Source organism: Heloderma suspectum, chromosome 1, assembly GCF_057233095.1.
Source record: "Heloderma suspectum isolate Gila_16-S chromosome 1, 16-S_ref, whole genome shotgun sequence".
Classification (NCBI taxonomy): domain Eukaryota; kingdom Metazoa; phylum Chordata; class Lepidosauria; order Squamata; family Helodermatidae; genus Heloderma; species Heloderma suspectum.
The window spans coordinates 108,154,905-108,179,089 of NC_139458.1; the positions used below are offsets into that span (position 1 = coordinate 108,154,905).

At 39.6% G+C, this 24,185-nt stretch overlaps 2 protein-coding genes across 3 annotated transcripts in view; one reads left to right on the forward strand and one right to left on the reverse strand.

Moving 5' to 3' along the window:
- The first annotated feature begins 13 nt into the window (after positions 1-13).
- EIF3M (eukaryotic translation initiation factor 3 subunit M) lies at positions 14-21,702 on the forward strand. Of its 2 annotated transcripts, none has more exons than XM_084853262.1 (11): positions 14-621; positions 1,744-1,876; positions 3,749-3,887; positions 4,254-4,377; positions 5,492-5,586; positions 11,486-11,569; positions 14,098-14,197; positions 15,184-15,265; positions 20,271-20,414; positions 20,890-20,950; positions 21,415-21,702. In XM_084853262.1, the coding sequence occupies exons 1-11, from the start codon at positions 607-609 to the stop codon at positions 21,533-21,535; spliced, it is 1,098 nt and encodes a 365-aa protein (XP_084709388.1). In that variant the 5' UTR covers positions 14-606; the 3' UTR covers positions 21,536-21,702. The 2 variants fall into 2 exon arrangements, with proteins under 2 accessions (XP_084709388.1, XP_084709380.1); XM_084853254.1 differs by having other exon boundaries at positions 14-106.
- CCDC73 (coiled-coil domain containing 73) overlaps positions 21,618-24,185 on the reverse strand; it is an 85,914-nt gene continuing 83,346 nt past the window's right edge. The window contains exon 16 of the mRNA XM_084853242.1: positions 21,618-22,261. Within this exon, the coding sequence (XP_084709368.1) occupies positions 22,010-22,261 (252 nt within the window). The 3' untranslated portion in view covers positions 21,618-22,009. The remainder of the gene's footprint in view (positions 22,262-24,185) is intronic.

Below are 24,185 nucleotides of genomic sequence, written 5' to 3' on the forward strand. Positions count from 1 at the left end.
AGAGCGCCGCGTTCCCTTCCGGTCGGGTGGCGTGTTCGAGGCGGGGAGCGAAGTCGTCGCTGCCATGAGTGTCCCGGCTTTTATCGATATCACGGAGGAGGATCAGGTCGGGACGCCAAGCGGTTGTTTATTCCCCCCCCCCGGACTGCAGCGTCTCCTCCGCAGAGCCTCGAGATACCGGCGCTCGGGAAGGGGGAGGGCCCCTTCCAAAAGCTCGTTCCCCCAACCGAGGGCGGAGCGGCGGCCTCAGAAGGGCCGGCCGCAGCTGCCGCCATTTCCCCCTCCCTCCGCTGCTACCAAGCCGGCTGAGGCAGCGAGTGATGCTTCGCTGAAACTCAGCAGCAGGACGGGCCCAGCTGCTGAACCAGTTCCGTCCGGACGCTGCTCGGGTTGGCGGAGCCTTCAGACTCCTTCCTTCCCGCGCCTACTCGCGCCTCCCCTTCTGAGTAGTTAATTCCTTCCTTCCCTCCGAGCATTACCCTGCAGCCTTTCTCCTTGAGTCGGCCCTAAGCGTGCATTTGGCCGAGTCAGTCTCATTAGCTCAAGTGCCCAGGAATTAGGTTTAAGAGCTCGGTTGTTGGGCCGAAGGAGACGTCGTGGAATCATATGAGTGGCTTGCAGGCAAGTTTGCTCCCATTGAGGCATTTCTCCACAAACACGCACACTTGTATTCATCAGTAGTTCTTTGTCAAGAAGAAGAAATGGGGTAGTCTCAAGTATGTCTATGACAAAGCGAAGGGCTGGATGTGCCTGATCTCGTCTGATCTTGGAAACTAAGCAGGGTCAGCCCTTGTTAATGCTTGGATGGGAGACGGCGTGGGAATCAGGGGTCCTGCATTGAGCAGGGCGGTGGACTTGATGGTCTTGTAGGCCCCTTCCAACCCTATGATTCTATGACATGACTAGGAAAAGCATGATGATGGGGTGATAGCGTTAGAGTTGGGCTAGCATCCCGTATGCTAGGGGTGAGCAGAGGGTTTGTTTTACTAGAACCCCAAAATCTACCAGTCGGAGCCAGGTGCAAAAGGCATACACCTAGAATTAAAGAACAGGGTGTTTCTGAGCACATTTTGAGCCTAGGAATTTGTTTTTAGAATTAAACTGAACTTACAGCTCTTTCACACAGATGTTCACTCATAGGATTGGATCCATATGTGTCATTCCACAAGCAGAAGCATACCTAATCCTCCTGAGCAGATTTTAGGGGGCTCCAGGGGCAGAGAATGGGGAAGCCCTGTTCCACAAGCTGTATTCTTCTGCTGGTGGAACATGAGTTGTGGATCCAGCTCTTAAGAGAATTTGGTTACCCCAAACTTTCCTAGTTTCAGCAGCAGTTATTCTGAGATAATTGTGATACACTGTTCTATATCACTACTTCTAGATGAGCTAATAGTATGCAGCAGGTGCAACTTCACAGGCTATCAACCAAAAATACAAGAGCTGCTGTTTCTGTGACATGGTCTCATATGGCTGGGGTTAAACAACTCAGCCATATGAGTGGGAACACATTGGGTGGGACTTTCGTATAAAATCTGTGTGCAGTCCTGTTCTGATGAGTTGACAGTTCCATGAATAGAAGTTGAACAGCTGGGCCCCCACCCACCACGGTTGGTTTGGTACGATGATTTTGTTAGACTGCTTGGAGTCTTTGTATTCCAGTGTTGTCTGAACTGCAGTTATATTCTGAAGTATGAGCTTGCTATGCAGTTTTCATATATACCCTTTTTTCTTTTGCATTAAAAGGCTGCAGAACTTAGGGCTTATCTGAAATCCAAGGGCGCAGAGATATCTGAAGAGAATTCTGAAGGTGGACTACACATTGACTTGGCTCAGATCATTGAAGCGTGTGATGTGTGCCTAAAGGATGATGATAAAGGTTTGTATCTACACATTTTTAGAAAGGGTTTGATAGGTGTTTGAATGGCTAAGCGTCTACAGTTATGGTGTAGTTTGATTTAAATCCAGGAATTCTTGGAGAACACTTAATTATTGGGATCCTTTCCAGTCCAGTTTCTGGCCTGGGTTTCTGTTTCTGATGGAAGCAGCCTTGTTCACGAGGCAATGGATAGGAAGAGTGCAGTCCTATTGATTCTCCAGGACCTCTCAGCAGCTTTCAATGCATTCAGCTATGGTAACCTTCTGGACAACCTAGCCAGGTTGGATTTAGGAGGCACTGTTAATCCTACATAGAGTGGATCCATTGAAATTAATGGGGCTGAAATCGTGACTAATTTCAGTCTCATTCACTTCAGTGGGTCTACTGTACATAGAATTAATACTGGATACTATCCAGGATGTTACATTTTCTCTAGAGATTTGCATTATTGCCAGTATGTGGAAGACTCACAGTTCTGTTCTCCACCTGCCCATCCCAGGAAGGCTGTTGAATTCTTAAACAGGTGTCTGGAGGCAGTTTTGGTACGGACAAGGGCAAACAGGCTGAGACTTAATCCAAATAAGATGGAGGTACTATGGGTAGGGGGTAGTAGAGTAGAGTCGTTGAAATAAATGAGATTTAAGTTAATCACAACTAAAGTCCCATTCATTTCAATGGCTTTACTCTGCATAGGACTAACATTGAATACTACCCAAGGAAATCAGCTGATTTAGATGGAGGTTTGCAACCAGTCTTGGATGGGGTTGCATTCCACCTGAGGGACCAAGTTCACAGCTTGAGGGTTCCCCTGGACTCAGCATTAACTGGCAGCACAGGTGGCATTGATGGCTAGGTGTGCCTTTTATCAGCTTAGGCTTGTATATCAGTTGTGACCTTATGGGGAGAGGGCAGTCCTAGGCGCTGTTTTTCATACACTGGGTGACATTCAGCCTAGATGAGTACAATGCGTACTGTGTGGAGCTGCCTTTAAAGACAATTTGAAAACTTCAACTGATGAAAAATGTGGCCAGTCGAATGTTAGTGGGAGCCAGACAGTCAGAAGATGTGACACCAGTATGCTATCAGTTGTATTGCTGGTGTGTTTCTGGGCCAAATTTAAAATGCTCGTGTTGACCTTTAAAGCTTTAAACAGCTTTTTCCAAACCTGAGTCCTTTGATGTTCGATTGCTACTTCCATCATTCCTGACCATTGACTGTGCTGGCTGGAGCTGGGTTATTTGAACGACTACCTTCACCCATATGAACCTGCCTGGGCAGTGCTTGTAAGCTCACCTATAAGATTAAGCAGCTGGGCAGGCAAAAGAGACAGGGCCTTTTTGATGGTGGCCCCATGTTTGTGGGTCTTCCTTCCAACAGCTATTCATATGGCCCCATCAGTGCAGGCCTGCAAATGGTGTTTACTATGTATTTATTTAAATTTATTTTTAGGTCACCTTTAAAGATGGAACCCTTTAAAAATGTATTTATTCCAAGTCAAGGTGTTTTCAAGTGTTTTAACTGACTTTAATGATAGGGTGCTGTCTGTTACTGGATTATATTATTATTTTAAAGGGTTGTTTTATGGTAATTGCAATACTTCATGGTTTTATATATCCTGCTCCTTCTGATAAGCAAAAAATTATTTTTATTTCCTGCTTCATAATTAAACTATGCAAGCGGGAGTCCAGTAAATGTTACTTTTACTGTTGGTTCATAGCAGAAAGGTTTTTATGATAGGCCCATGGATCTAGAAATAGTTTTCCATATTCCTGGCTACCATGTAAATAATGGTTGCGATATATATTCAGAATATTACACATTTAGATAGTTATTTCTGTAATGAAAAATAAATGTTCTTGTTTTTCCATATAGATGTTGAAAGTGTGATGAACAGTGTAGTGTCCCTGCTTCTTATTCTGGAACCTGACAAACAAGAGGCTTTGATTGAAAGTCTTTGTGAGAAATTGGTCAAATTTCGAGAAGGTGAACGGCCGTCTCTTAGGCTCCAGCTGTAAGTGTCTTGTGTGGTTGAAGGGAATAAATGCCTTATATCACAATTGTTTTTATTCCAGGAAAAAGATGATCTTTAGTAGAATGTATTATTAGTATCTTGGCACCTACTCAGAATCTGAGAATGTAACTGTTTCATATTTCTGCACACCTTACCCGTAAAAAGGGAATAATAAAATATATATTGTGAGGTTCAGTAAAAATCTGAGTACAGTTATGTGATTCAAAATTGAATGTGATGATTCCATGAGTGCTGATTTTAATGGTTTTAAATGCTTATGCTTATTTTGCTGGGCATTGGGCATGTAGTATAGGTTCTTCCCACACAAACTTTGTGAGAACTAATTGATGTTTCCTTATTGCTTAGACTGAGTAATCTCTTCCATGGCATGGATAAGAATACCCCTGCAAGGTACACAGTCTACTGCAGCCTTCTTAAAGTAGCCTCCACCTGCGGTGCTATACAGTACATTCCAACTGAACTGGAGCAGGTAAGCAGTTGGGTGGTGTTTGCACATTAATAAAGAATCCTTTCTCAATTAAGGAATCCCAAATTGTGATTTTTTTCTTAGAAATAAACAAACAAATAAAAATTGTCTTGTATCCAGACTTCACTTGTGCCAACAGGAGCATTCCCTGATAATAGATCTGCTCAGGGGATAGTCCTGCCAGTGGAAGGGGGGAAGGTGACTTCTCCCAATTCCCCCTTCTCCCTGCAGCCTCTTGCACCCTTCAAAAATCTGCTCTGGAGGGTTAACAATCCCTCCAGAACAGTATTGGAAGTGGTGCTGGGGGAGAGGGGAATAGGCAAAATTGCTCTGTCCACCAGCAAGATTCCTGCACTAGATCAAAAGCCTTCCATGCAGAGGAGACCTTCCATTTCTGAAAGGTGAACTCTGGATCAAACCCATTGGTGTTTGTTTTTGTTGTTGCTAATGCAAGACTGACTGGCGTGCCAATTCACCCTGTAGCATTTCAAGACACAGAGTGCTATTCATTACTCTTAAGTAGGGATGCTGGAGAAATTCAAGACGGACTAAAATGAGCTTGGATTTCTGAGAATCTGACCTGCAGAATCCACTGCGGAGCGACCCCCTCAGGCTGCGCAAAGTCCATGGACTTTCGGATGGTTTTTTTTTTACTTTCCCAAAATTTAGGCATATATATTCGTACGAAAATACATAAATTTCTGCTGAAGAAACACTGAATGGAATGGGGAACAATATGCTAAATGTTACGTACTGAGGTAAATTATGTAAATACTTATGTTAATACATAATTATTTGCGGATCTTTCTGCATGACGAAAAAAATCATCTGCATCTGTCTGTGGGCAGATGATGGAACAAAAGGCACCTGGCAATCTGCGAAACACAGACGGAGCGGATTTTACACAGTCCGTACATCCCTACTCTTAAGGAAAATGTAAATCCACTGTTGCAGAAATCTCCATGAAGAAATGCTACCTATTCCAGACATATAGAATAACGTTTCCCAATTTCATGTTCTTGTGACCTGTTTTTAAAATGTTTTTATTCAAGTTGAATTCAGGTAACTTTCTTCTGCAGTCAAAATTGTATCTTTTGTTTCATATCTTTTTGTATAGGTTCGAAAATGGATTTCAGATTGGAATCTTAATACGGAAAAAAAGCATACTCTTCTTAGATTGCTATATGATGTGCTAGTGGACTGCAAGAAGAGGTAACCACGATTACATATTATACCAAACAATTTATAGGTTGGATCCAGGTATAGTCATACTTCGAGTTAGACTCAGTGAAATCAAAGGAACTTGGGATGCGATCCTATTGGGATGCCTGTCAGCCTCTGAACTCGGTGGCTGACAGGCATCCCATGCAAAGCAGGAGGTGGATGGGGGCGAACTTCACCTCCGTGCTCCTTCTGCTCTCCATTTTTGCTAGACATGCCTGTTTGCCTATCTACCTGGGGCACTTCGAAGTGGGAGGGAAGGAGGCTGGGGAGACCACAGGATTCTTTGTAAGCCAGCATCCTCAGTCCCCTCCCCACCTTGCTGTCAGAACCACCCCCTTTCCCTCCTCTCAGGTCGCCAACGTACTTCTTTCTGCACTGGCTGGGGGCGGGGGGAACTCAGACTCCTGGGTCAGAGCAGTGTCTCTGCCCTGACCCAGGACTTTGGACCCAGAAATCCGAACTATCCTATGGCCCACCCCCAGGTGCTATCTAGGGGCCGAAAGATAGCTCTCTTAAGATAATAACAGCTAACTTAAGACTCGCTAATTTTAGTGGGTCTTTTGTAACTATGACTAAGCCTAGATCTAATCCAATATTCAGGGATGGAGGAGACTCACTGAAATATTTAACAGTAGTTATTTAAATCTATGCTGGGAAAGATTGAAGGCAAAAGGAGAAGGGGACGGCAGAGGATGAGATGGCTAGATAGCATCACCAATGCAATGAATATGAACTTGAGCACACTCCGGGAGAGAGCGGAGGACAGGAAGGCCTGGCGTGCTATGGTCCATGGGGTCACAAAGAGTCGGACACGGCTTAACCACTGAACAACAAATTTAAATCTACAAGGCTTATGTTTGTGGTGTCCCCCTTGGTTAATATTAAGAGTTGCTTGTTTTCATTTAAATTATATAAATGGTAATTTTCAGACTGCTGTAATGACAGTTTATTTGATACTCCCAAAATTCTGGCAAATACTAAAGTTCCCTTTTTTGTCATTTTTATTAGTAACAGTTAATGATGCATACGCTAAAAAATATGTCCACAATGGAGATTACAATAAGAGATAAAACATGATCATTTCTCAGCAAGATATCAGTTGAGAAGAATCTTTTAAATATTGGGTATGGGTTCTTCTATTACATTAAATAACATTAACAGCACAATCCTATACATGTCTACTCAGAAGTAAGCCCCATTGAGATACATGGGGATTACTCTCAGGTAAGTGTGTATAGGATTAAAATATTTAAGGTAAAATGATATCCTACCATTTGTGAAATTATACCTAGTATTTGCCTCCAATATTGTTGAGCCATCTGACATCACACCATACATTTTATTCAAGATATTTTTGAATCGACCTTCATCCTTGATGATACCAGGGTGCTATACAATAGTGTGATCAAAAGTGCCATACCACATACAATAAAAACTATTTATTTATAAATTTAATACTTGCTGTTCTTTATAGAATAATCCCAATAAAACAACATCATAATATGAAGTAGCTCCACATGTGGGGCCATAACATTTCAAGCATTTAAAATGTTCAACTGAAAACATCCTATTAAGCCTGCGTGGTGTTACATACCAGTGGAACAATAATAATATATGTCTTGGACAGAAAGATTTAAACATAACAAGTATTCCATTTCGTTTCTGGAATTACAATTCCCAGATCTCATTGCTCCTTACATTTTTGTAACTTCTGTTATTCAGGCTGCTTATTAGGGTGTAAATCTTAGCGAAGAGACCTTTAAATTCAATAAACTTTCTCTAGCTATTAACTTCCTCAATATATTTTGATGTAATGGAACCATGGAATCCATCTCCTTGTTTTCTAAAAGTTCCTGCCTTGATAACGCCAGCCCTTCTATTATTCATTCACCAAAATTGGGCACTTTGTTCAGTGCAAAACATATAACCACCCTCTGAGATTAAACTTTTCACATTGTATCACAGATGTTTATCTTTATACTTAACCATGTTTTCGGAAGTTATTGTCTGTCTGTCCAAAAGTATTTCTAGGCCACCTCTAAAGGTTGTGGGATTAATTTCAGCTCTGCTCTGTTACTTCTGTCATTTAAAAAAAAAAGATCCAAGGCAGATCTCTAGGGGGATTGTAATATAGAATGGTTGGTACACATGTGTTCTCAGTAATTTGTGATACCCATAAACATAGGCAATCCAATTGTGTGGCGTTAGGGCGCAATCCTATAGCAGTGCCCGTAAGACTCTGAACTCGAAAGCTTACGTGCATCTTATGCAGAGTGGGAGGAGCCCCAGAGGCGATCTTCGCCTCCACTCTGCGTTTTGGTTTGACAGGGTTTTTCGCCCGTCTAGCTGGGGTGCATCAGAGCGGGAGGCCTCGGGATATGTTGTATCCTGGCTTTCTCCAGTCCCCTCCCCGCCCACTGGCATGCCCACTTTGCCCCATCTCCAAGGTCACCTTTGCAACTTTGGAGAGGCAACCGGCACAGTTCTCTCTGCGCTGGCTGCGAGGAGAAGGGGGTGGGGAGTACAGATTCCTGGATTTGCGGTCAGAGAGCTGTCTCTGACCTCAGATCCAGGAATCCAAATTATCCTTTCCCCCCCAGACTCTGTCTAGGGGCCATAGGATTGCTCCCTTACACTATAGTAGCAAACTCAGGAATGGAAGTCCATTCTTACATACTGAGTCTGCATAGTACAGGTCTCAGTCCTCCTGCACTCCCAAATAAAATTGTCTAATATCTTTTGCCAACTTTTCTGTTCTCAATAGTTGGTTGACAGTGATGAAATTGTAAATCAAAATTAGTTGGAAGTAACATTTTACTAATAGAAAACCTAGCCAACCAAAATAACATTAATGTTTTCCATCTACCATTATCATTTTTTCTGAATAAGGGGATTGTAATTAAACTTTGTAACCTTATTAACATTCAATACAAATCTGACAGGAAATGAAAGTTCTAGTTGTTCCATGGAAATCATAATATCTGCATCACGGTAATCTTAATTTGAGTTATGTTTACTTGAACACTGTAGCTTAGATCTAGATTTTGCTCCTACCAGCAAGTTCTGCTCAGAGTTCTGCTCAGGGGAGACTTCTGCTGGCGGATAGGGTGAGGTGACTTTTGCTGATTACCCCTTGCAGCCTCCAAAAATCTGTTATGGAGAATTGGATGACCCTCTGGAGCAGGTCGGGGGAGGGGGCGGGGGGCGGTGCAAGGTGCTGCTGGGGGACAGGAGGATTGGCAACTATCACTCCCCCCCAACCTTTGGTCAGTGATATTTGTCTTCTGGATCAAAAGCCTTTCATGGACAGAAGATGCCTTTCAGTTCATGGAAGATGAAATCTGGATCCAGCCCCATATATTGGGGATACAGAACGAATTGTACTGTCAAGCAGCTGTGTTGCTAAAGCAAACAATAAAGGTGACAGCAGTGATCCGTATCAAGTCGCATGTTTAATTTTCAGATTTCTTATCAATTGTCTGTTCACCAATATCTTTGCTAAAGGTACGGAGTATATGGCTTTAATCCAGGTTCTAAACTGTGATGCAACATTAAATGTTTCCATTATTTCTAAAAGATACCACCACTCCACTCTCAAATACCTTAGCAGCATCAAGAAACAATAACAGAATATAGGTGTCTTACTTAACTGAACACAATTAATACTACTTCAGTGATAATACATTATACATAATTAATATTAAGCATTTTTAAATTATGCCTTGCTGCTGGTTTTAATCTTTGTATTTAGATTTTATTGTGTTTTATGTTTTCTTTTTATTATGTGCATTGCCCTGATAATTTTGGCTATAGGGCAACATAGCTTTCCTTAAATTTTTGTTTAATATAATTTAATATAATTTTGTGCTTGATGAAAAGGTATACAGCTACCAATTATTATTTGGTCTTGTCACTAATATGCCAGCCATAATCTTATCTGAATTTAGCAATGAGATTGGTCTATAAGAATCTACAACAGCAGGATCGCCTTCTTTCAATGTAAGTGGTATTTTAGCCTGATTCTAGCTTTGGGGAATCACCCCTTTCAAAAGACAACAGTAAAAAAGATATTTCATAAGTGGGGCAGGTTCCCTTGTAAACATCTGATGAAATTCTGCTCCTAAGCCATCTGATCCTGGTGCTTTATTCTTCTTTAGTTTCTGAATGTATACATGATCTCATCTTCAGTTATTAATTTGCTCAGATTTGGTTATCCTGCTGAGTAAATACAGGTATCTTAAGCTTATTAAGACAACTCTTAATATAATCGCTTCGAGCATCCAGTTTCATAAAATGCAGTATAAAACGAGCCAGCTCTTCTTAGCAGCCTGTCCTGATCTTTTTACTACTAGTGGTATTTGCATTCGTGTCTCTTAGCAACTTACCATGCTAACAATTTATCTGGTTTGGCTCCTTTTTAAAAGTGTCTTTGACTAAGATAAGCCAGTGCTTTTTCTGCTGGTAGAGTCCCAACTAAATCTACTTCTTTCCCAGCAACTAACAGTTGCTCATATGTGTTTAAAGAAAACAGAGCAGAACAAAATACTTACTGAAATATGTTTGAAATACCATTCTGATCATAAGAGGAAACACTGATCTAACTTATTTGGAATACCAAACTCTGATGCCAAGAAAAACCTAATTGTGCACCATGAAAAAAAAAATCCTTCTGAATCTTAGTGCTTTTAAAATAGTGAAAATGAACACTCTATAAATGATGTTTCATTGGTTTTGAAGTGAACTTCCTCTTACCTACTATTATAAAATTGTGCTATGACATAATCACAGGATTAATTTTGACTTGATTCACTCTCTTGAATCAGTAGGCTTGATTCAAGGTTGAGTAAAGTTTACTTATTCAGGAAACCTTGTGGGTGTTAAAACAACTGTGGGGGGGCTGCTTTGAGGAGTAGGCCATGTAATAGTTAAAATAGTAATTTTGATTGGTTTTAATTCTGATTTTAAAAGTTAGATTGTAATCTTTGTAAACTGCCCAGAGAGCTCCAGCTATTGGGTGGTATAGAAATGTAATTAACAACAGCAACAATAAGCTACCAAGCTCTGTGAACTCTTATTACCGAAGAATGTTCTGCAAATGCCCTCTTTCAAAAGCCATCTGTAAAAACTTAGGAAGCACACTATTAATTTGACAGGCATATGATTCTCAATAAGATTACCAGTGTAGTGAAGTGGTTAGAGCGGTGGACTAGAACTGGGGAGATCTGGATTCTAGTCCCAACCATGAACCTCACTGGGTGACTTTGGTTCAGTCACTCACTCTCAGCCTAACCTACTGCACAGGGTTGTTATAAAATGGAGAGGACAATGGGGTCTTTGGACAAAAGGTGGGATATAGATGTAACAAATAAAATAATAAAGACTCTCAAATGTTGAATATTGTTTTTGTTCTGTTCTTGCAGAACAATCTGTGCCATGTAAATTAGCAGATGGGACTCTTTAAGTAGTCACTGAGAATAAGTATTTCAGTAACAGAAAAGTGCAAGGCCTTCCCCCTTCTGATTGTATGTGCTCCTTCAGTTTGGAACAAACTCCAGCATAACTTTGCTTTTTAATGATGGTGTCCAGATGTGTTCTAGTAAATCGTGTAAAGATGTTTTCATCCTAAGAGAGAGCTTTCTGTAACTGGCAGGTAATTTATCAGTTTAAAAGTATAAAATGAACTATGAAAATCCACATTAAAACCCCCCAACTCTGACTAACTGCATAATGCTACTTTACTTCTTCGCTACCAATGACAGTCAAAGCTGTCTTTCTACATATTTCCACTTGCACTTATCATTTGCATCATAACTTCATGATGCCTTTAATTATCTGAGTACCTTCTTGAAATGATTCTCAAGAGGTGTTATTTGTTTACTTCCCACAGTGATACTGCAGCAAAAGTAATGGTAGAGTTGCTGGGAAGTTACACAGAGGACAATGCTTCTCAGGCGAGAGTTGATGCTCACAGGTAATGTAAAACATATGAACATCGAGGATTGTGTTTAGGACTGCTGTGCAATGAATGTTACAAATAACAAGACTGCCTAAAACTTTAAATGCACCCACCCCAAACTTGCTAAATTCTCTCTCTCCACTCCCCATTTTGCTTCGTACATCAGGTTTTTGTAATACTGTAGATAACAAACGGCAAGGGATGTTACTAAAGCATTTTTTGTGGGTGGGGAAAGGACAACTGGTAAATGAGTGTGGAAAGGGCAGGGGTCCTTAATTTAGTGCAGAGTTTCCTCACTTTGGGGAAACCCCATTGGAACTTTTAAATTTCAGGCCCTTGTCTTTACAAAGTAGAACTATTTAAGCCAAAGGAAATAGGGGAGAAGTTGTGAGTTTCAGCACTGGTAAAGACCTGTTGATATAAAACATGATATTTCATGTCTGCACTGGAACATAATTTCATTTAAAATACATGCATAGGACAGTGTCATATTCATTTCCTGACCTCAAATTCATTTCTTAGTGACCTCAGCAACACAATCTGCAGAAGACACAATCAGTCTACATGAGGAAACTAGAACTCTTTACTTTTGTTTGCATCTCAGTGTTGTAGAAAATGTCAGTTCAGTGCATGGTTACCATCATCAAGGTTTTTAGACACTGTCAAAGCTGTTTAAAATTTCTTCAAACAATCTATATTTTACATTTGAGAACCCCCACTTGTACCACCATAGCAATGCAGAGTTAGGGCACTTAGCTTTGCTGCATACAAAAGATAACTTTGCACAATGCAAATGTGATTTTTTTTTAAGCTATGCAGAATTAAACGACCAAACAAAAAATCCCCTGCAATGCATCCACAGCAGGATGAAAGGGATTACATCCAGTGGGAGCACTGGTGCTGTGACATTAAATATTATGTGCTCTTGTTTGGGCTACTGTTATAGCTGCCATTGGCTTTGGTCTGTGAGGAATGGAGCAAGCTGGGAAGGTTTTTATATGGGAAGTACAGAGAAACAACAGCTTCTGCAATTCTACAAAGCTGTAGCAGCATATCATTCAGTTGTCTCCTAACAGCAGCCATTCTATCAGGCTTCCTGAAGTGCTTCCAGTCCAGCTTATAAATTATAAATTGTCCAAGTTATAAGAACTGTAACTTTAAGAACTGGTGCCAGGGTTTGCTTTTTTCCTTCTCCCTCACTATCCCTGCTTCCTTTTGTGTTTTTTAGATTGTAAGCTTGAGGGCAGGAAATATCTTCTTGTTTTTATCAATTTGTAAGCCATTCTGGGAGCCTTTTTGATTGAAGAGCAGGGGCAGGGATGCTTTAAATAAATATAATTAGGAAGATTATGGGGGATGGTGAAAAAAGGGGGATGAACTGCTGCAGTTCATTCAAGTATAATGGAAGGGAGAAATGCAGGAGGAGTGTATAATTAATGTTTGGTATAGAAAGGATATGAAAACAACTGTCTAAGTTTTTGTGAATTTCCAGTTTTGTCCATTCTACTTGAAACCGGTTAAACTTTACTGTAAGTAGACTACTTGATTTGTGAAATAGGAGGCAAACTACAGTAAAACAAACTTGCTTTCTAACTGTTTTTTGGGAGTGATCCATAGCCAGCCTGACTGGTCACCTGTCTGATTATGGCACCACTGAAAGAAGATTAACTTCAAAACAGTCCTTTGTTTTCAGTGAGGTTACTCGTAAATTGTTGAATTAAGGCCTCAAGGTTGCTAGCTGTCTCTAACAATAGATGAATATTGAGTTGGGCAGGCTTGATTTTATATCTAGGGCTAATATACACACACATTTCACTCTACACTTTCCTCAAGGGCTGTCATCTTTTTAAGGCTAGTGTGCTTTATGCATAAATTGAACAGAAACTTAAGGATGGTGGCTTGGAACATAATCTTGTGTGTCATTTTGTATAGCCTAGATGCTGCTGTGCCATTAAAAAAGCACTCTAAGCCTATTCACCTACTTACCTACTTACATTCCTAGTCGCATTTAGAAGTGTGACTGACTGCATAAATTGACTTCCTGTCCACTTCCATGCACAATTCAAAGTACCAGTCCTGACTTTTAAAGCCCCAAGTGGCTTGGGACAAGGGCAGATGAAGGTCACCTAGCTTCACATCAGTCTGTATACTGAGGTCATCATCAGAGGTCCTTCTCCAAATGTCCTTATCAACTGAAGTCAGCAGGTGGTGACTGGGAAAGGGCTTTCTCAGTGGTGGTACCTGTCCTATCTTCTCCCCAAGCCTATGCTCTTATCGTTTCAGGGCTAAGCAAATACCCTTTTATTTTCCTAGGCCTTTTAAATAGGATTTTCACCACCAAAGTGGTTGATTTTGTGCTCTGTGTGTTTGTTTTAGCTGTTTCTTAACCTGCTGTATTTATATTGTATTTGTAATATGTAGATTGTTTTATTGTTGAAAAGTTTTGAAAGATGCAGGGGAATTTTTTTTAAGGACTCATTAATAAAAAAAACCCAGAAAACCATATTCTTTTTTAAGTGTGTGCTTTTAACTTTTCTAAACAGGTGTATTGTCCGTGCACTGAAGGATCCAAATACCTTTCTTTTTGATCATCTTCTTACCTTAAAACCGGTCAAATTTTTGGAAGGAGAGCTTATTCATGATGTAAGTATTCATTAAAAATTAAAAATAGAACACTTTGGCATAATGCATTGTGACATATTGCTTAGTCATTTCAGTGGAACTTAAACAAACTTGTTCTAGATTGTGTCACCTATAGTGGTTGTGTTCACATGTCATGCTAAGACATAGCTCAGTGCAGCAAAAACAGGAATGAGCTGCAGTTAGCCTTGGGCTTGCATTCTTCCAACACACACACATGCACACCGTTACTCCCACATGGCTGGGAGAAGTTCAGAAGGTTCTACTTTTGCTTAACTATGGTTTGTTGTGTCCAAACAGACAAATTGTGGCTAATGTTAACTACAGTTAATTTCACACTTGCTGACTTCAAACCATGGTTACTGAAGCTGTCATGTTTAAACTAACAATAAGATTAACTACAGTTCCAAGTCTGAACAGGGCAAGCGCTGTTGAGAGCAGAAGCTTCTGCACTCCTCCTCCTCGGCTGCATGAGAGATGGGGAAGGGGGAGGCACTAGCCCGAAGCTTTTTCCTCCCTTTTATTTCATACTAAACTATAGTTTAGAGTGACTTGCGAACATGGCAGGTATGTTTTAATTAGGGCCAAAAAGAAATGTCCCCGAACTATGCCACTCTATTTTGCAAGTGGAGGGTGATGGTGTGTAGCTTGGGGAGAGTGTCAGGGGCTGGATTGTGAGGCCTGGCAGGCTAGAGGTTCCCCACCCCTGACCTAGACCATGACTGTCTGCATTTGGCTAATATTTTCTTTACATCATCTGTCTGTAATGGTTTACTTCGGCGCGTGTCAAATTTCCGTTCTCTAAGATAGAGGTGGGGGCCCTCTGGCCCTCTGGATGATGTTGGACTACAGTTACCATCATCCCTGACCATTGGTCATGCTACAGCCCTGCTCTGTGAAATATTTGTGAAATATCTGTGGAATTAAACATGTTTTTAATTTCATCCTTCTCAAACTGTTCCTATAATTGAGAATGTCCTTCTTTATAGCTTTTGACTATTTTTGTAAGTGCTAAGTTAGCATCCTATGTCCGGTTTTATCAGAACAACAAGGACTTCATTGACTCTCTTGGTAAGTCTTTTATTTGCATTTTTGTCTATCTGGCCTCTTATCTCTGTGGTAGGGCAGTGGTGACAACCTAGTCTAGCCTCCTCAGGACTGAGGTGCTAAGACAGATCCTCCCACTTTCTCTGCACTGTGGTATGATGTAATCGCTGGTGTCTGCTTAGGACCTAGGCATTTTGTGTTTATCCTTGGGCTCAGCAGTGCTGCTTGAGATTTTTTTCCCCACTCATATGGTTTATAAGGCTTTTGATTCTTTCACCCCCAAATACCTTTCTCTGTTCAATTTTGTTTATAACCTCTTTCCATCATCAAGCACTATCAATAGATAAGTTGGTAGCTATATGATCCAGTTGTCTTCCCCAAGCCATGCACCCAGGCCCCACCTGACTAGCAAGCTGTCAGCTGCATCATTGAATAGATGGCTTTCAGCTGCTGATGAAACCCCAGTTGAACAGATGTGGGGTACTGTGTCTACTTCCTTCCTGTTGTGTGTACTTTTAAGCTATGAAATGTCTGAAGCTGTATCAAAATCAAATTATCTTTGGTCTTGTTTGGTAACTGTTGACTCTAAGTTGGATGCTGTCATTTCTTTGCTTTCTAGTAATAGAAATTGCTGCCTATTATGTCTGAACTGTGATTTTCATACATGAAGTTGAAGTACTCAAGTGATGAATTTGTACTAATACACAGGAACAGTAAATCCTGAAATGGTCACTCAGAGCCAGATAGGCATGCAAAGAATTGCATTTACAATTCTAAACTAAAAATAGTCTGTAGACAGTTGGAGAACTTTGTGCAGAAATTGAAATTATGTCCACTAGGTTATTCATAGATAGTGGTGGAGGGATTATTTTCTAAACGTTCGTCTGAATTACTAAGAACCTAATTCATGTTTGAACATAGTCTTGGGGTTTAGTGTTAGTTACAAATTCCACCTGTACACTGGGATTTTGCCATGGAGAAAATGTTATCTAAAGAATAACTAAACCCTGAATAGGATCAAGGTGTGAATTAACCAAATTTCTCTCTAACAAGGGTGAAGTACAATGAGCTTGAGTACTTGCAAGTGTTCTTATGAAAGCTTAATATTTTTTGCAGACGCATTAAACCTAGCAGGCCACATTCTAACCCAGTTAATATGTTTCATAGGATGAAGCTTTCTGATGGAATGTTAATGTCAGCACCGTCTTTATTTACACGCTGTGGAAAAAAGGAGTAGTAATTAACACTTTGGCACTCCCCCATTGATGTGTAATTGACTGTTTCAAAAGAGCACTGGTTCATAAGCTATTGCATGCATGAAAATTACTTTTTCTGTACTGCAGCATTTTAGGACAAGGGTCAGTGACAATGCAAAAATTGTTCAATGATGCAGGCTTTTTTATTACTACATTAAGGTTAGATATACTGGTAATGAATAAATGTTTCCATAAAATTAGGGCTTTATTTTTTTATTTTTCTTAGTGAACAGAATACAAGTTGACTTTATTTGAGAAAACAGTATAATAGACTTCTTTAAAAAAAAAAAAGGTTGGAATTAAAAGCTATACCTTGGGTTCCTCAAAGAGGAAAAAAGGTGGGATATAAATGTAATAAATAAATAAACAAACAAACAAACAAACTGGTGGAGGTAAAATTCTGAAAAAAAATTATGTGCTTTCTCCAGCTAAAGACAATGGTTTGGATCCAGATTCAGCAGTGTTCCCCTAATAGAAGGGGGCAGGGCAGTGATTTTTGTAGATTCTTCCTTCCCTTGAAATTGGCAAAAATTGCTGCCCCTTTCTCTGTTGAAAGCTCTACTGGATCCCAGTTCCATATACAAACAGGAGCCCTTCCATTCATGAAGGGTCATGTCTAGGACCAACCCACTTTGTTCAAATTCTAGAATGCAAAACATGAAATTCATGGTGCAAAATAAAGCAAGCTTTTCTCTTTATGGTGTAGCTACTGTTCAAATTACTTTATTTAGAACTTTATAAAAGCATGTAAATTACTATAATGCTCATTAAGTGTGTTGAAGTATTTTTATAATTCCCAGTAATGGGGTGCTTTCTAATAAGTTACCGTACATTACATTCTGCCCAGTTAATTATATTCATATACAACTGATTTCATTTTTTCCATGAGCCCTTAGCATGTTTGCTTGTGCCCTGGACTGAGCCCATTTTCTGGGTATATAAATAACTGATACTTTTGTGCATTTCACATCTAATTATTCTTTCACTGTCATCCCATTAAACCAGGATTTTTAAATTCTATCATATTGTAAGGAATCCCATAAATGATTGGTATACTTTTAATATTGCAATCTAATGCTTCTGATTTTAAAAATTAGTATTTCCCCTTTATCAGCCTCCTAATCTTATTTGTTCAAAATCAATATCAAGCCACATTAAGCTATAAAATCTGTTTAGGAAAGGCTTCCACAGGTGGCATCAGTTTGTTACAATGTGTTTTATTAATGTTCACAAGTTAGGCCAACAGTTGTATTATCTTGTGTCAACTGTGAATCGCCCTAACATGTTCACATTTAAATCTTGTAGTATGGGCAACCTTTTTACTTTAAAAGGGTAATTAACACTTCATTTGCATTTGTTAATTAGAGTTTACATGCACTAATTGATTTTTGGTGCTTGTAGATTTCCATTAAGCCTAGTTAGCTATAGTTTCTGAAGCTCCCTATGCGCTTGAGTTATGATGATCACATTTTTGTTGAATCTGTGCCAGATAAATAGCCTGCATCATAATTATTGCTAATTAACACAACATTATGTCAGGTAGTAATGTGCTTCCCTGCTCTTCTGTTAGTGTAACAATGTTATTAATTCCAAACATAAATATTTGTTGAGTATTCAGGGTAACCTATCCATATTGCTTTTCCAAATCTGATCTGGAGGGTTGGGTGACATTTGAGAGAGCAGGAAAGGGGAAGTCCTGTTGTATGAATGGGAAATCGCTTCTATGACATTGGATAGAACTCACACGTGCTTGCTTTTGTTTGCTATTTTATGGATTAAGCCATTCTGCAATATCAGATTGTCTGAAATGCAAGAGTATTTTACTGTACCTTTATTCAAATTATTTGCAAGCCAAATTTTTAAAAATAAGTATACAAGGTTGTATCCAACTGTGTCTGCTAGTCAAACGGATTCCCTGCTCCCTCTGCAGACTCCCATGCATACCTCAAATCTGATCTGGAGGGTTGGGTGACATTTGAGAGAGCAGGAAAGGAAGGGGAAGTCCTGTTGTATGAATGGCAAACCGCTTCTATGACATTGGATAGAACTCACACGTGCTTGCTTTTGTTTGCTATTTTATGGATTAAGCCATTCTGCAATCTCAGATTGCCATCTAAAATTGTCTGACTACTCAGTGATGTCTGTAGAGTTCAACAAGATGGCAGTATTTACCCTTCACCTCATAGTGTGCTGACTTATCTTCTGTACCCAAATTTAGAAGTTTTTTTCCTGCTTCTTCTCCTCATGTGGGTTAATTTATTTATTACATTTCTATACCACCCAGTAGCTGAAGCTGTCTTTGGCTATTGGGCAATTTTTGTACCTGCATCTGTTTACTGTCCATGCAATAGTTCTTGCACCCCTCCTCTCACCCATTTTTCTCCCCCAACCCATAGATCTTTATGTATTGCCAACTCTGTTATCTCCCTCTTTCTCTTTGCACCCCAGAATGTACTCTGTGCATCATCATTTTGTAGTTCTAGTTTTTCCTTTCTGTATGCCACAAGTCTGCAACCCCATTTCTTTTCTGCCCTTTTCTTCATTTTCCCGCTCTGCAGGTCTTTCATTACTCCATCCGGCACTCCTTTTTTCCTACTTTAATAGGATTGCTAGTTGACCAGGAAAAAAAAAACCAGTCTGGCCTGCTCTTGAGCCTTTTAATATCATCTTGATCTGTAAACACCAGCAGGTGAAGCTTTTTATGGCACAAAGATAAGCATTACCACCTATTAATATCTGTACATAAAGTTGCTATTAAAGTTGTATTGGCCATTTGAAAAAGGTGGCAACCCTAGTTTTCCTCGTCTCACACGGCTCTCTTCACCCCCATCTGTTTTTTTAGCCCTGTTTTTTTGTGTCTGTTGTTTTCCTGTTCCTTAGGTCTGTCTTCATCTCCAGTTGTAGGACCCACTTTTTCTTCCTTTAGTTTGTATCTATGTGTGTGTTTGCTGAATTCAGCAACAGCATACAAGCCTTTCACTCTTCAGCAGTTCACAGACTAAAGGTGTCTCAGTCTCAGATGAAGGTAGGCTATGCAGTATAGCTGGTTGGTTGCAACAAGCTGGCAAAACAACAGCTTCATGGCTACTCTGAATTTAGGGAAAGGAGCAACACAGAACTTAATGCAACCTTACTGGTTGTCCTACATAGCACTCACCCCTGAACCATCACTAATAGATAGAACAAGTGGGACCTGAAACATAATGCGTAGAGTATTCCTGTTCACTGTTCCAATCAGTCACTCATGCCTTCTTCCATTCCATTTCCTCTCCCACCTGGTTTTGTCTCTTTTCCCTCAATATATCCGAATTCTCTGGCCAGTGAGCATGTTCAGTCCTCATTGGGATGTTTTTGGGGTTCCACACGCCTTGAGATACTTCTTTTCTTAAGATTTTTTTGTACTTTTGCAAGCTCTCCAGGGTTCTACTGAGCCTGCTGATGCCTCTCTCTTGTGTGGGTGCTGCTGTTTTGGCTACCTTAGCAGTGGCATCCACGCCTGAACTTCAGAAATAGAGGGAATTGGAATGTTAGAGCACAGTCCTATGCATATCTAGACAGAAAAACGTCCTACAACTCCCAGCATGCCCCAGCCAGCCCAGATTGTGGTGACAGCGCTCAACAGTTCATGCACTCAGTGGCAGCATCTGGTTCAAAACAGTCTAAGAAACCACTTTGAATCATCCTAAATCATATGTGCTAAAAACATTTTCATATTTTATGTTATTTATCAACATCTACTGCTAGAACTTATATTTCAGTGCTCTTTAATGCAGGTTTGTTGCATGAGCAGAACATGGCAAAAATGCGACTGCTCACCTTTATGGGGATGGCTGTGGAAAACAAGGAAATCTCATTTGACACCATGCAGCAGGAACTTCAGGTTGGAGCTGATGATGTTGAAGCATTTGTTATTGATGGTAGGAGTTTGTTTACTTACCTTATCTTATAAGCAGGCTTATATGAATTAATGAACTTGTATTGAAAACCTGTATATCAGTTATGATTTGAGAGTTTGTAAGTAGTTTATTGTAACTGTATTTTTAAAGGATAATTAGTTATCTTTAATAGCAGATGTGCATTCTGCAATGTTTTTTGTACAGCTTTGTGCAATGTTAGACATACAGTATTTAATTGTGGGGTTTTGGGGTTAAGATAGGATTTAATTTCCAGGGAGAAGGTGCTTGTAAAAAGAGCGCATTATACTTTAATACGTGTGGCACTACAGAAGATGATTCATTAATTACTTCCTCATAACTACACTTTTCTACTTACTCTAATAACAAAAGAGCACACATTGAAAGGGTACACTAGCATTGTCTTCAGTTACCAATGCTCATATCATTCAACGTTTTGATAATTTTTAAAAAATTGGTCGGTTTTTATTTTTTGCAGCTGTAAAGACAAAGATGGTGCATTGCAAAATTGACCAAACACAGAGAAAAGTAGTGGTCAGGTGAGCCTTAAATCTTTTTATGAAACAACTTATTGCAGTGCTAATTATAATACTTATACATCTGTTTAATATTTTAACTAGAAGCAAGATATTCCTATCAGTTGCCTGTAGTTAAATAGTTGCTATTTATCATAATTTTATTAAAGCTCAGACTGAATGTGATTAGCTTATTTAATGAAAGAGTCCTATTTTCCAGCACATTTCATTTAATGGCCAAACAGTGGCAAGAATACTAATGAGTATTGTCTGATATTTTTAAGTACTGATGAGGGCTGCAGAATACCAGACTAGCTGGTACTAGAAAGCCTTGTTCTAGAAGGTAAAAATGTTTGTTTCCGTATATATATTGTATCCTGCATTTTCCTTGTTTCTAAATAGATATGTATACCAAATATAGTGACTTTTGAAAGCCGAGCTTTGATACAACTGCCCTGTTAATTCCTTTTCACATTTCTTTACTTTAGTCACAGTACACATCGGACTTTTGGAAAGCAGCAGTGGCAACAGCTGTATGACACACTTAACTTCTGGAAACAAAATTTGAATCAAGTGAAAAACAGTCTCCTTAGTTTGTCGGATACCTAATTCTTTTTTCTGTCGATTGATAAGCCATTCAATTTAAAATGTTAAGTAAACCATTCAACTTAATTGTGTGAATTTTTTATTTATCTTCAAAATATCTAATTGGCTAGAAGACATTAAATAATTTCAACCACATGCTACAAAAGCAATAAACTTAAAATCGGAATAAATCCTGAGTTATGTTCAGCTTCTATAATCATGGGAGGATGTTCTATTCTGCTATAAGATAGGAAAGGAAGGAGAAGTAGCAGGATGACAATGTGAGAAACTGCAGTCTTTTGAAATGAGTGGTGTGTTTTGCCCCCAATTATATTGGTGACTTTCAAGTAAATATTCTAAGCTTTTCTTTTTAAAAAATGAAAGTAGATCTGCACAGGAGGCAAGCTGTTTCCTTTCTACATAGCATCTGCCCTTATACCTCCACAATGGAAGATTTTCTTTGCTTTGTGCAGATTCAAAATACACATTTAGAAACAATTACACTTCTGTGTTATCTGCTGTCATTGCTTTTTCTATATCTTCCTCATACTTTCTCTTTCTGGACAAGGAAAGCCTGTCTAAATATAGAAACTTTTCAATATTGTTGATTTGAGTTCTTATGAAGACATTTTGTGAATTCACATCTTTTTCTTCAGTGCTGTGTGAGCTCTCATTTAAAATAGCTGCATTGACTTCAGAGGGAAGTTGAGAAGACTTCTCTTGTGGTTCGGATGGGCGCTCATTTGTGACCTAAAATATACACATGTGATATTAAAAATACAGGTCTTCTATGGCTGATTGACACTCCTCTAGATACATTATATGCAGTCATATGTTGGGTATTATGCAGTGGTCTGTAGAAATATTTCTGCTGTTTATGTATTGGAGAATAACAAACTGGCATCTCTGGTTATTTATTCTGTGCATTTTTATACCACCCTTTAATCATATTCTCATGGTGGTATACAAGAAATAATAAACAATTAAAATGTAAATATAAATATATACTTTTTAAAAGACAAACATTGACATAAACTATTAATAAAATGGAAAATAGAAAAAAATGAACTAAAAGGCCACAGGTATCACTAGCATAACACAGTCTGCAAGATTTAACTTGTATCTAAAAAGCTGTGACCTGCATTAATTATACCAATTTAGAATCTGCAGTTTGTTCAATTATGAGTTTGGGAAGAAAGTTTGAAGTGGCAGATACATGGGTCTTGGTTACTCACCAATAGGAATATCACAATTATACTTGTTCAAAGCAAAGAAATCTGGTAGATATATAACCCATCATGCCTGTTTACTAGAAAAGTCTGATACTTTCACCTTTCCCTCAAAATTCAGAACATGAACTCTGCTTAGGCAAGCAGGACATATGCAAGATAAAATGGGACAAAGAGTTGGGCTGTGGACATTTTAAACCAGCCTCAGGTTAGGGAAGGGTAGACCCAGTTGCATCTAGAACAGTGGGAGGCAACTCCCCCCACCCCACTTTAATAAACACATTTTCTTACTTGCAGTTGGGATTGCTTCAAAGCAAAGTGGGGCCTTCAAGCTGCTGCCATCTTCATTTCCCATGACTGCCTCTGGGCTACACGTGGAGTTCAGACATATTTAGGAAATGAAGATGGTGGATGGCTGCAGGTGTGTCCAGCTACCAAGAAAAGGGAGAAAAGGAAAAAGGGACTCCTGTAAGCTTGGGAGGGGGCTAGGGAGAGCAGTGGCATTTGGGCTAAGAAGGGCAGCTGTAAGCCAGTTGGGGGGTCAGGAGCCAGCTGGAGCAACACTAGTTCAATGTATTGGGGCTGAGACTGCCTGTGCATTATACTCAGTCTTTGGAGCAGGTTACTTGTCCTTTGTGACTAGACACACTTCCTGTGGCAGCCATTTTGTGGTGGTGCCCAGGACAGTTTCTGAAATTGCCAAATGTGTCCATAGGTTGTCTATCACTGACCTGAAACATAACCTGTGCTTGCAGTGCAAGCTATACTTATCAGTATATCATTCCATTCCCTCTAATAGTGAACTCGAATAGACAAGTCCCTTTGGGTCTGATCCAGACTTGTGCTCAGTGGATTTCTGGTTGTGCTGCAGGAAGGGGGTAGTATGGTGATTCCTCCTTTCTCTATGCAGTCTCCTGTACTCACTAAAAAAAACTGCTTTGGAGCTTTCGGGGACCCTCCAGAACAGCATGAGAGGTGGCACTTGTTAAAGGCCAAGGACTAATAACATGTGTTGTGTTTACTACTGTTAGTGCATGATTGAGGAACCTAATACAGTGTTAATGTACTCCCGTGTTTATGGATATATTTAGGGTGCAATCCAACTAGTGCCTCCTACCAACAGAATGGATTCCGCCAGCAGAAAAGGAGGGCAGATTTAGGGGGCACAGGGAATTTCAGCAGGGAGGAGAGGAAGGGAAAGTTCTGTTTCACGAGTGGAAGTCTGCATGATGTTGGATGTCACCCTTAGATTTTGTAACTGGAAACTTTGCAAACTACAAAAATATAATAGCAAATATCTACAGTCAAAACGATAGTTCTAAAGTAAATGTTATGAACTGCATTATATTAAATACAGCCTTTCAGATTCTCCAAATCTGAAACAGCTAGAAAGTAAACAAGTTATATAATATGCTTGAATTTTTAGTTTGTAAGCTTTTGTTAAA

What these genes read in the sequence shown, in the direction of transcription:
- EIF3M (XM_084853254.1), top strand. Translation starts at nt 65, where the DNA reads ATGAGTGTCCCGGCTTTTATCGATATCACGGAGGAGGATCAG. An exon ending in AAGGAGAGCTTATTCATGAT is followed by an intron (nt 14,198 to 15,183) that starts GTAAGTATTCAT and finishes CCTTCTTTATAG; the next exon opens with CTTTTGACTATTTTTGTAAG. An exon ending in TGAAGCATTTGTTATTGATG is followed by an intron (nt 20,415 to 20,889) that starts GTAGGAGTTTGT and finishes TATTTTTTGCAG; the next exon opens with CTGTAAAGACAAAGATGGTG.